The sequence below is a fragment of the Saccoglossus kowalevskii genome, chromosome 2, assembly GCF_978046115.1.
Source record: "Saccoglossus kowalevskii chromosome 2, keSacKowa6.1, whole genome shotgun sequence".
NCBI lineage: Eukaryota > Metazoa > Hemichordata > Enteropneusta > Harrimaniidae > Saccoglossus > Saccoglossus kowalevskii.
The window spans coordinates 39438034-39451437 of NC_140642.1; the positions used below are offsets into that span (position 1 = coordinate 39438034).

The window sequence follows — 13404 nt, forward strand, 5'->3', positions numbered from 1 at the left end:
GATTGCTTGTGTCCACTTTCCTTGCAATCCCTGATTCGTATTACAACGTAGTTGTAAAAACTCTAGGATGATTTAAGACACCATTCCCATGATGCAAATTATGTCAAGGAGAAAAAAAACTTATTGAGGTCCACCATGCTGGACACTTCTAATGTAACAAATCTGCATTCCAAAAAATAGAGGGCGCTGTAGTCTGGCCTGAATAATTGTGTTTTTAACTGTATGAAAGCAAAAAAATTTCAATCTTGTTTATTCAACAAATAAAAAAATGTGGCTGAACTCAGGTACAGTAAATGTGACAAATGTTGTGACTGAGTGGTCAAGTATTAAGTGGTCAAGTTAGGACATGCAGCCTTCCAATCTACATTCACACCACATAGCAACGGTTTTTCTACAAGGTGAAATGTGGGTTAATTAGCATTATGTTCAGCATTGGGCTAGTATAAGGGTGATTGGTAGTGTTGCCATTAGAACACCTTTTTTTAATTGCCTAAAACACAAGCATGTTACATAAGGATTGAAATATAAAATTTTAGGGTAGAAATTAGAGTTGGAATAAGTTGGTGTTTGAAACAATGTTAATTTATTCGCACCAGTGTGCATTTTAAGTCGCTATGTCTTGCTACTAACACACACTGGCACATGATTAACCCAACACAAAATAATGTTGAAAAGCATCTTACTGTGGAATTAAGTAAATTCTCATTTTATAAACAAAATAATTGAATATGAATGAAATCTGGAGCTATTTTTGTTTGTGCCTCAAATCACCGATCTGATCTTTTCAGCAGTAAACATGCTGAATCAACTTGATTTTGAGGGATTTCATTTTGATTTCTCAGAAATCAGTCCTGTTAGAGGGCGCACTGACAGGTGTAATGTTAAAAATGACCAGACCTTTTCTATCAGTACTTCACAAATTCTGTACTTTGAAGCATATTTCTAATAATCTTTTGTATTCAGCAATTCTATAAACCCTGTCATTTCCATAATTTTTTTTTTCGTATAAAAATTTTAGCAGGAATTTAATTATAGTGATCAAAAATATGAAGGCCCTTGCAATCATCCCTGGAAAGTTGATCTTACATTGTTTTTAGCTCCGCTGTCGACTTTGTCGAGCGGAGCTTATCATATGAGTGATTGTCTGTCGTCGTCCGTGTCAATGTTTTACTTTTTCGACTTCTTCTTGAAAACTACAAGCCTGAATGCTTTGATACTTGGTGTATATGTACCTTGGGTAGACCTCTCTTTGGTTTGTTCATTTCATGTTGATATCTTCAATTCTCTAATTTTGGTGAATATTTTTGTCATTTTTGGTAAAAAGTGATATTTTCGACTTCTTGTTAAAAACCGCAAGTGCAAATGCTTTGATAATACATATATAGGTACTACATGTGGACCTCTCTCAGATTTGTTCATTTTGTAATGATATCTTTAATTCTCTAATTTTGGTGAATATTTTTGTCATTTTTGGTAAAAAGTGATATTTTCGACTTCTTGTTAAAAACCGCAAGTCCGATTGCTTTGATATTACATATATAGGTACTACATGTGGACCTCTCTCAGATTTGTTTATTTTGTGATGATATCTTCAATTCTCTAATTTTGGTGAATATTTTTGTAATTTTTGGTAAAAAGTGATATTTTCGACTTCTTGTTAAAAACCAATAGTTCAATTGCTTTGATATTAGGGAAGAGTAGGAAATCAAACGGGCGGTGCACCGCGGTCATTACCGCGGTGGTGGTGGGTGCTCGCCGGTCGACCGCATTCTATGCAAATTTATGCATAGATTCCATGACCCCGGTTTACCGCGGTCGTGTGCGGTGGGCTCGCACAGCAATTCACACTTATTGTCAAGACCATTAATGAACACAAAGAACTGGGAAATTAAAAGGATCACAAAAGCTAGGAAACTAGTCTATAATAGTTCACATTATTTTATTTGCCTGAGCTTTGGAATAAAATCACAAAACGATCCAGAAAGACGTAGTGATCAACATAATATAAAATAAGATCGCATTATTTTGTGAATATATATCATGCATGGTCTCAGAAAATGTTTAGAAAGATTAATGTTTCGCGTAGACCAAATATAATCACGCATAAGTATAAATTCAAAGTGTTTTAATACATTGGTGAGAGGTCGCATTTACGTGAACAAGAACATGCACTAAGAAGAAAAAGCAAGCCAAAGTCGAAACGGGGTGTATCATGGACTTGGTACAACATGCGTTGCGACAATTGAGTGATCGTCGACATCATTTTGGGGCACAATTGAACTTCAAGTATGTTGCGAAACTTGCTACGCGGCGATTCTGACATCAAGTGTGTGTTGACCGAAGTTTGACCCCCCAAGTCACGCGCTGAACTGGCGCGTTACCTTAGCAACCCTTTTCTTTCTTGGTCCGCGCTTCGATCTCGTAAATTTGTTATCATACGATATCCGGCGGTACTGTAATAACACAACTTGTATCCAACTCTGTATTGGCTTTGAATATTTCAACATCGTTTACTTAGTGTGCTGCTTTTCTAATAACGCAAATATGTTTACAGTATTGGACGGGCTCTAAATATTTCAACTTTGCAATGTATTACTTTTATAATAATTACGCAAACTAAGTTATTTTTATTATTGTTGGGACACTAACCCGGGCTATTGGGTCTGTGAATATTTCAATATTACCGACTTGATAATGCGTTGTAATTATTACGCAAATATAAACATGGGCGCATTTACTAGTAAATCATTGAAAAAGATAGTCAGGTCCCGGAGTCAGGTGTCTAACGAAAGTCGAGAAAATATTTTAAATACTTGTGACTCATCGGTGAATTATTTTATTCGAAATAAAGTGAATATGTAATATTAACCATACAATAACATACAATATCATGCGTAATGTTAAATTTTTCTATAATAAACTCGCAGCGCACTTCGATCGCATTATTCACGTACATTTCGACTGAACTCTAATAACCACGTGTTTGAATTACGTGCGGCAATGGGCAATGACCTCAATGAGTTCACGCACTGACATTTAAATTCGGGCCACCCAGTTTGACGCAAAACGATATAGTTACTTAACATTTGTTCAAAAAATCGGTAAACTCTCGCGAAGAGTTAACTGAAAGGCAACGTCGTTTTTGACCAAAAAAACAAAAAAAAAAACACGTCAATACAAGATTATGCGTGCAAGGTTAGATTTATAGAACGTACATGACCGCTTAACTCGCACGTGAAACACAGGAGACATTTTAGTTCGTTCATTTCTTGTTTACCGATCTTGAACTTTTTGTCTGGAATGCGATACAGGCAAAGAATAAACATTAATGATACCCACCGTTGTCAAATCAACAAGAGGCTCGAATCAGGAAGGCTCGGCTATTTAAAACTTCGTAAATAACATTCTTTTCATGTGGTAGACTTTATTCAAGTGTAACAAACGTAAGTGAAATGTATGGACGAGTCATAATACTCGTACCTTCGAAAGTTACGACTTTTACTACTGGAATTGGTGATAAATACATGCATAAAATACAACATTGTTTCACGCAACAACAATTCGTATACAGCATTGGACTTATGGATTTTTTATATTAATAAAATACGTGGGCCGATAATATTACTATATGCTTAGTATTTCCATGCCAGCGATGCTCGTAACCTGCTCGATTTAAAAACAGCTATTTGAAACAAAGACTCATGGAATCACAAAGGAAACTGTTAAGTACGTATTTCACACCTTTCCTGCGACCGCGGTTGCAACCAGTATCGGTGGCCACCGCGGTAGAGACCCCTAATTATAAGCAGTCCGCGGCTCTCCCCGGTGTACCGCGGAGAGCCGCGGTGATTACCGCGGTGAACCGCCCGTTTGATTTCCTACTCTTCCCTTACATATATAGATACTACATGTAGACCTTTCTCAGATTTGTTCATTTTGTGATGATATCTTCAGTTCTCTAATTTTGGTGAATATTTTTGTCATTTTTGGTAAAAAGTGATATTTTCGACTTCTTGTTGAAAACTGTAAGTCCGATTGCTTTGATATTACATATATAGGTACTACATGTGGACCTCTCTCAGATTTGTTCGTTTTGTGATGATATCTTCAATTCTCTAATTAATTTATTTTGGTGAATATTTTTGTAATTTTTTGGTAAAAAGTGATATTTTCGACTTCTTGTTAAAAACTGTAAGTCTGATTGCTTTGATACTATTCATATTGTTCATTTTCTAATGATGTCTTCAGTTCTTTAATTGAAATGTGCATTGCTAACAGCGGAGCTATCTCAGCCGAGAGGCTGCTTGTTTTATAGTTCTAATGCAGTTTGAAAAAAATAAATTATTCTATGTACATGTACAAATAATTTCAGCCCAAACCACGGATGAAGAGGCCTGCGCCGCCACCACTTCAGGCAAAAATCAAGCGTAAGAGAACACCAACAGATACATATCAATCACACATTGTGGCGGCAGCCCAACAGACACGTGGTCTGTCATTACCAGTGGAGAAAAAAGAAGTCTACTACAATAAAGGAGACTATCTTGCTGTCAGGAATGAAGCAGGTAATCCATTATGATTAAATAAACAACAAAATTAAGTAACAATAAGAAAAAAACAAAAAAATGAAGCCTATAATTGCATCTATTTTCATCTGATTGGTAATACAGCATGCGTTGCTAGGCGTTACCAAGAGTTAAAGAGATAGGAGATGAAATCTTGTATAAACAAGATGAAATTTAATTTATTGATGTGTCTGAGTGCTGTTAATTTAGTGTTTCTGGCACATTTATGACACAAACACTCAAGTTACAGTTTAAAATATTTCATTGGCATTAGGGACACTCATCGCAACTCTGTGCTATTAATATCAAGTAGATGGTGTGGTGTTTGCACGTCAATTACAATAATGTATTGAATGAAGCAAATCTCTTCTCTTTATTGATTTGCATACCAAGAAATGTCTTGAAATAAACACTTATAACAGGCTACTTATCTTTGTAGGATCCTATTATATCTGTCAAACGGCCCACAATGTTTACAAATCAACAAAGATCTTCAAAGTGAGATGGTTTGAATTGGAGAACCCACCAGATGTGTATGGCGTTGCTTACTATGACACCATTGAAATGGACAGCGTTTTAACTGACATCGCCATGGAGAGGAGAGAGCGAGATAAATTCTTTCTCCCAAGAAAGGAGAGGGATAGAATCGATTTGATTCTAGATAAAGCAAAGCAGAAGGAAGAAGGGAAACTAGACGAACAAGAGGAAGGTTGGATATTTATAGCTTTTATCACGATTATAAGATCTTACTATTAATAGAACATTTAATTACATTGTATATTGTTATGTCATTTGTGAAATATGCTATTGCTTTATGAATAAGTGATTTTCTGAACAATTGCGAGATCTCGCGAGATGCATGAAAGACGCGCGTCGAACGAATTCCTTTATTTCGCAGCTTACATTGACCGGCCGATCTTCGACAGAGGAATATTGCTTCCGAATACCCTCACTTAATCGAAATTGCCTATCATCAAATGTGGACAGCACATTATTAAGCATGGAAATGTCCCCGAAATACTTTCGCGTTTGTCGAATCCCACGCAATGTTTGACGCGACTACAACGCTATGACCTTTGTTTGTCCTGTTTTTACGTTCGATTTCACGCATAACGCGTGATTCTCGCAGTGTACGGAAAATGGTCTATTGAAAACACCCATACATGTATCTAACAGCAGGTTATTGGACAACTCTTTTTCATCGTAAACTTTTCACCAGCAGACTTTCTCGCCCAAATTCTTCTGTACTTTTTTCTTATATTCTTCAATATTTCTGGAAATGAATCCTAATTATAAAGCCAACAGACACAATTTGTGTCAATTTTCAGTTTTTGCTCAAAAAATGTGGCTATTTTTGTCCCAATCTTTTGAAGGAAAGTGCAGACTATAAACAGGACTATTTTTTGATGAAAACAGGGAACTGGTGGTGAAAAGATTGACATATATAATAATAATGTGTGAGCATTCATGCAGTAAACTGTTTGATTTAATGTGCACTGTGTGTTTGAACTTCAGCCAGAATTCTTGCTATCGGTATGAATGATATCAATGATGGATACCTTGATGACGAGGAGGGGGAGGAGGATGAAGAGATGAAGGAGGATAGAGATTACGTAATTGATGATGATGATGAAGATGATGAAGATATGGATATAGAGGAGAGTCCTAAACCGAGCGTTAGTACCGGCCGACGAGGAAGACCGCCTAAAGTTAGACCAACTATAAAGGCTAAATTGGTGGTAAAAGGAAAGAGAGGTCGGCCACCAGGAAGTAAGAATAAATGTAGGTATCATTTTAGTGAGTTGTCCCAAAAAAAACGTTATTATTGAAAAGTTTGAGCCACTTGGACAGCTTGAAAATGATAATTTGCATGTTTTGTCATTGTCAAGTTGTTAAAATTAACGATTGTTGTTTGTTTCTCAGCTAAGAAAAAGAAGCGAGGGAAGCCAGGACGGAAACCTAAGCTCATCGAGAAGAAATCAAAGAAACACAAAATGAAAGAGATTAAAGTGAAAGATGTGAACAGGAAGTTGAAACCAAATAATGCGATTGAAATTGTCAGCAAAGATCCTGCATTTGAAGTGAGGTAAGTTGATTCATGGAATAAGCAAACTACTTTTACCTGTTGACACTTGCCTCAGAAACCACTTTCACATGATGATGCACTCTATCATTGTCAACATGGCTCGGTACAGTTAACACATTTCCGAGTTATATAAGTATGCCCTCTATGGCAGAAGTCTGACATAAGGGTGAAACATTTTGGGTTACTGCTACATTCATTCCCACAAAAAATATCACCTAATCAATTTTAGAAAAACAAGTCATATATGGTCATTATTTCATTAAATATTTATAATTGTTAAACCATAGCTATATGGAAACCCCCCCTCCCAGATCATTGCTGTATTTGCTCTAATGATTGCATGTGTGCTAAACTTCATGCCTTCAATAACTTCAGTACACAAGAGTTCTTTCTAAGCATTATTTGATTTGTGTTTGCTTACAGGAATGAGTGTGATATGCCTGAGATATCACCACTTTTTAAATGTAAAAAGGCAATCCGAGCTGTTTTGACCAATGACATGAAATTACTTAAAGATTTGATTGATGACCCAAAGAATGTTGCCGGGGTAAGTATTATGAATTGCTGAACACTGGTTGGGTAGTGGTTGTAAATCTGAGTTCAAATACATGTCGAAACCCCCCCAAAAAGGGTTGACTGCCCAAACATGGGTTAGTGGGTGTGTCAGAGACTCGATGTGGAAACCAAATCTACTTTTCCCTGGGTGTGTGTTACAGACACAGTAGGAAGGCCAAATCCACTGTACCCTCGGTGAGTGTTACAGACTAAATGGGAAGGTCAAAGCCACTGTACCCGGGGTGAGTGTGTTACAGACTCAATGGGAATGCCAAATCTACTGTACCCTGGATGTGTGTGTTACAGACTCAATGGGAAGGTCAAAGCCACTGTACACTGGATGAGTGTGTTACAGACTCAATGGGAAGGTCAAAGCCACTGTACCCTGGGTGAGTGTGTTACAGACTCAATGGGAAGGTCAAAGCCACTGTACTCTGGGTGAGTGTGTTACAGACTCAATGGGAAGGTCAAAGCCACTGTACCCTGGGTGTGTGTGTTACAGACTCAATGGGAAGACCAAATCTACTGTACCCTGGGTGTGTGTGTTACAGACTCAATGGGAAGGCCAAATCTACTGTACCCTGGGTGAGTGTGTTACAGACTCAATAGGAAGACCAAATCTACTGTACCCTGGGTGAGTGTGTTACAGACTCAATGGGAAGACCAAATCTACTGTACCCTGGGTGAGTGTGTTACAGACTCAATGGGAAGACCAAATCTACTGTACCCTGGGTGAGTGTGTTACAGACTCAATGGGAAGGCCAAATCTACTGTACCTTGGGTGTGTGTGTTACAGACTCAATGGGAAGGCCAAATTTACTGTACCCTGGGTGTGTGTGTTACAGACTCAATAGGAAGGCCAAATCTACTGTACCCTGGGTGTGTGTGTTACAGACTCAATGGGAAGACCAAAGCCACTGTACCCTGGATGTGTGTGTTACAGACTCAATGGGAAGGCCAAATTTACTGTACCCTGGGTGTGTGTGTTACAGACTCAATGGGAAGACCAAATCTACTGTACCCTGGGTGTGTGTGTTACAGACTCAATAGGAAGGCCAAATCTACTGTACCCTGGATGTGTGTGTTACAGACCAAACCAAAGGGCATTAGGGTGCCATAATACCATTATTATAGATGGTCACACAGCCCTGTCATTTACACATGGAACTTGGTTTATGTGACAATTTGCATATGAAAATATCAGAGACATCAGTGACACACAGTGTCAGGAGCTGTCGTTTCTCTTCTGCCAAATTGAATCTATGTGCATACAATCATGTTATTGAGAGTATCATCATTGTTTATCACCCAGGTGTTTGTGAATCGCAGTGTTGACTTAGAGTATGATGCACTCACCTATGCGATCAGTCAGAATAATCAACAAGCGGTCAAATTACTAGCAGCAGATATAAAAGAACCCAAGACAGACCGTGTTGAACTTCCTGAATCTTTGCTTGAAGCCCAGTCAACTGGAAGGTAGATATAAACATCAAGTACTGACAAGAAGTTAGAAGTTTAATCTTACATAGTATTTCTTGAATAAATAATGATTACCTGTACTCCTGCTATGAATCCTTTCAGTTGAGCGTCATATTCTGTTTTTGTCATTTTTGAATTTCCTGTTATAGAGAGCGTTGTACCTTGTTTTGTGTTGCAGTGTGAAACTTGTGGCCAATCATTGTTACTTAGCTTTACACAAAATCAAATTATTTACTGTTTGCCAATGTGGCTAGCATTAGTGCTAATGCAGGTAAATGTAATGGGATTGCATTTTTGTGCTGCTGGTCCTGGAATTGATAATTTATTTGGCTATCTTTATCACAAATGAGATGTTTTCTTGACTCGATGAAGGTGTCCTACTCTATAATCATCAGTCAGGAAAGCAGTTACGTTAATGCATTCATAAACATGCTTAATACTGTTGCAATTATTTTAGATAAGTGAAACTCACTAGATTTAATCCAAATGAAAATGTACTATTACTATATCACACACGGTTTCACTCGCATCAATTTAATATCCATTGATTATTTTCAATATCAAAATAATGAAATTAAATAATAGTGAAAATGAATACTTTTATATCCACGGAGTCCTAGAATATTCCATGCCATATCATGCGTTATCTTCTGTTATGTAGCTATAATTTCCTGTCTCTTGGACATGCTGTGCGGTCAATCAGCCAAAGTAGAGGCAGCAGAGAAGGCAATAATGCTTTCACTAAAGTATGTATCTATCTCACTATTCTATTTTCAATGTATTTGAGAATAATTTCTGAATAATTCCTTAATTTGTACCAGCTAGTGTTAATTTCATTTACTTTGATCTCTATGCATTGGATAATGACTCAGTTTGCTTTTTTGCCGATGGATAGAGCTTGAACACAGATATACGTTGCTTACTATGATTTCTGAAACTGAATTGTTAGTTTGTGTAATATCTTATTCAAGTGAGACTCACAAATGATTTTTTCAATTTAGGAAAGTGGTATTTCATCCCCTGATTCAAGGTCGTATGTGCGTTTTGCAATGGAGAAAGGTGTCAATAAAGCTATGTTCAATCTTCTTGTTGCAACTCTGCCTCGATTCAAGGTAAAGATGGTGCCTTTTATTTATGTATGTAATTTCTGTGAAGATCTGTTTAATTAATAAATGTGTAATGAGTGTTGGGAGGTCAAGTGTATAGTCTTAAATTATACTAATTAATTTTAGGAGGAAAACAACTACTGTATCTGTATTGGAAGTGGATATTAACAAACAATATTTGTATTGTAACACAGACTGGCCTCACATTTGTGTAAGCACATGCACTACTAATAGTGTAGATATAGTTTTGTATTCAGGCAGATAAAGAGATAAAACTATTATGGAGATTTATGCTATTGACATCTGCCATGCAGTACTGTTACTCTGCCATGCAGTACTGTTACTCTGCCATGCAGTACTGTTACTCTGCCATGCAGTACTGTTACTCTGCCACCATGCAGTACTGTTACTCTGCCGTGCAGTACTGTTACTCTGTCATGCAGTACTGTTACTCTGCCACCATGCAGTACTGTTACTCTGCCATGCAGTACTGTTACTCTGCCATGCAGTACTGTTACTCTGCCATGCAGTACTGTTACTCTGCCATGCAGTACTGTTACTCTGCCATGCAGTACTGTTACTCTGCCATGCAGTACTGTTACTCTGCCATGCAGTACTGTTACTCTGCCACCATGCAGTACTGTTACTCTGCCACCATGCAGTACTGTTACTCTGCCATGCAGTACTGTTACTCTGCCATGCAGTACTGTTACTCTGTCATGCAGTACTGTTACTCTGCCATGCAGTACTGTTACTCTGCCGTGCAGTACTGTTACTCTGCCATGCAGTACTGTCACTCTGCCATGCAGTACTGTTACTCTGTCATGCAGTACTGTTACTCTGCCACCATGCAGTACTGTTACTCTGCCATGCAGTACTGTTACTCTGCCATGCAGTACTGTTACTCTGCCATGCAGGACTGTTACTCTGCCATGCAGTACTGTCACTCTGCCATGCAGTACTGTTACTCTGTCATGCAGTACTGTTACTCTGCCACCATGCAGTACTGTTACTCTGCCATGCAGTACTGTTACTCTGCCATGCAGTACTGTTACTCTGCCATGCAGGACTGTTACTCTGCCGTGCAGTACTGTTACTCTGCCATGCAGTACTGTCACTCTGCCATGCAGTACTGTTACTCTGCCATGCAGGACTGTTACTCTGCCATGCAGGACTGTTACTCTGCCATGCAGTACTGTCACTCTGCCATGCAGTACTGTCACTCTGCCATGCAGGACTGTTACTCTGCCATGCAGGACTGTTACTCTGCCATGCAGTACTGTCACTCTGCCATGCAGTACTGTTACTCTGCCATGCAGTACTGTTACTCTGCCATGCAGTACTGTTACTCTGCCATGCAGGACTGTTACTCTGCCATGCAGGACTGTTACTCTGCCATGCAGTACTGTTACTCTGCCATGCAGTACTGTTACTCTGCCATGCAGTACTGTTACTCTGCCATGCAGTACTGTTACTCTGCCATGCAGTACTGTTACTCTGCCATGCAGTACTGTTACTCTGCCGTGCAGTACTGTTACTCTGCCATGCAGTACTGTTACTCTGCCATGCAGTACTGTTACTCTGCCATGCAGTACTGTTACTCTGCCATGCAGTACTGTTACTCTGCCATGCAGTACTGTTACTCTGCCACCATGCAGTACTGTTACTCTGCCATGCAGTACTGTTACTCTGCCATGCAGTACTGTTACTCTGCCACCATGCAGTACTGTTACTCTGTCATGCAGTACTGTTACTCTGCCATGCAGTACTGTTACTCTGTCATGCAGTACTGTTACTCTGCCATGCAGTACTGTTACTCTGCCATGCAGTACTGTTACTCTGCCACCATGCAGTACTGTTACTCTGCCATGCAGTACTGTTACTCTGCCATGCAGTACTGTTACTCTGCCATGCAGTACTGTTACTCTGCCATGCAGTACTGTTACTCTGCCACCATGCAGTACTGTTACTCTGTCATGCAGTACTGTTACTCTGCCATGCAGTACTGTTACTCTGCCATGCAGTACTGTTACTCTGCCATGCAGTACTGTTACTCTGCCGTGCAGTACTGTTACTCTGCCGTGCAGTACTGTTACTCTGCCATGCAGTACTGTTACTCTGCCATGCAGTACTGTTACTCTGCCATGCAGTACTGTTACTCTGCCATGCAGTACTGTTACTCTGCCACCATGCAGTACTGTTACTCTGCCATGCAGTACTGTTACTCTGCCATGCAGTACTGTTACTCTGCCACCATGCAGTACTGTTACTCTGTCATGCAGTACTGTTACTCTGCCATGCAGTACTGTTACTCTGTCATGCAGTACTGTTACTCTGCCATGCAGTACTGTTACTCTGCCATGCAGTACTGTTACTCTGCCACCATGCAGTACTGTTACTCTGCCATGCAGTACTGTTACTCTGCCATGCAGTACTGTTACTCTGCCATGCAGTACTGTTACTCTGCCACCATGTAGTACTGTTACTCTGCCATGCAGTACTGATACTCTGCCATGCAGTACTGTTACTCTGCCATGCAGTACTGTTACTCTGCCATGCAGTACTGTTACTCTGCCACCATGCAGTACTGTTACTCTGTCATGCAGTACTGTTACTCTGCCGTGCAGGACTGTTACTCTGTCATGCAGTACTGTTACTCTGCCACCATGCAGTACTGTTACTCTGCCGTGCAGTACTGTTACTCTGCCATGCAGTACTGTTACTCTGCCATGCAGTACTGTTACTCTGCCATGCAGTACTGTTACTCTGCCACCATGCAGGACTGTTACTCTGCCATGCAGTACTGTTACTCTGCCATGCAGTACTGTTACTCTGTCATGCAGTACTGTCACTCTGCCATGCAGGACTGTTACTCTGCCATGCAGGACTGTCACTCTGCCATGCAGTACTGTTACTCTGCCATGCAGTACTGTTACTCTGCCATGCAGTACTGTTACTCTGCCACCATGCAGTACTGTTACTCTGCCATGCAGTACTGTTACTCTGCCGTGCAGTACTGTTACTCTGCCATGCAGTACTGTTACTCTGCCGTGCAGTACTGTTACTCTGCCATGCAGTACTGTTACTCTGCCGTGCAGTACTGTTACTCTGCCATGCAGTACTGTTACTCTGCCATGCAGTACTGTTACTCTGCCATGCAGGACTGTTACTCTGCCATGCAGTACTGTTACTCTGCCATGCAGTACTGTTACTCTGCCATGCAGTACTGTTACTCTGCCATGCAGTACTGTTACTCTGCCACCATGCAGTACTGTTACTCTGCCACCATGCAGTACTGTTACTCTGCCACCATGCAGTACTGTTACTCTGCCACCATGCAGTACTGTTACTCTGCCATGCAGGACTGTCACTCTGCGATGACAGGAAAATAATTAAAGCTGCAAGCAGCATCACAGGGGCCCAAGTATACATGCCATAAATAATGTCAAATGATACACATGATACACAATTAGTTTGAATGATAAGTACCATGAGGTCGAAATGCAGTTGGTTCCATATATTTATTTGAGATATAAAGGTTATTAATATATGGTCATCTGTTATTTTAATCAAATCTCTTGTTCAACATAGTCATGATAACACAGGATTCATC

At 39.7% G+C, this 13404-nt stretch overlaps 1 protein-coding gene across 1 annotated transcript in view; it reads left to right on the forward strand.

Annotated features, from left to right (window-relative positions):
- Window positions 1-13404, forward strand: part of LOC100379064 (poly [ADP-ribose] polymerase tankyrase-like) — a 93962-nt gene that overhangs the window by 25767 nt on the left and 54791 nt on the right. The window contains exons 3-10 of the mRNA XM_085495486.1: window positions 4373-4565; window positions 5005-5274; window positions 6081-6347; window positions 6489-6651; window positions 7075-7198; window positions 8519-8682; window positions 9347-9431; window positions 9687-9797. Of these exons, the coding sequence (XP_085351612.1) occupies window positions 4373-4565; window positions 5005-5274; window positions 6081-6347; window positions 6489-6651; window positions 7075-7198; window positions 8519-8682; window positions 9347-9431; window positions 9687-9797 (1377 nt within the window). The remainder of the gene's footprint in view (window positions 1-4372; window positions 4566-5004; window positions 5275-6080; window positions 6348-6488; window positions 6652-7074; window positions 7199-8518; window positions 8683-9346; window positions 9432-9686; window positions 9798-13404) is intronic.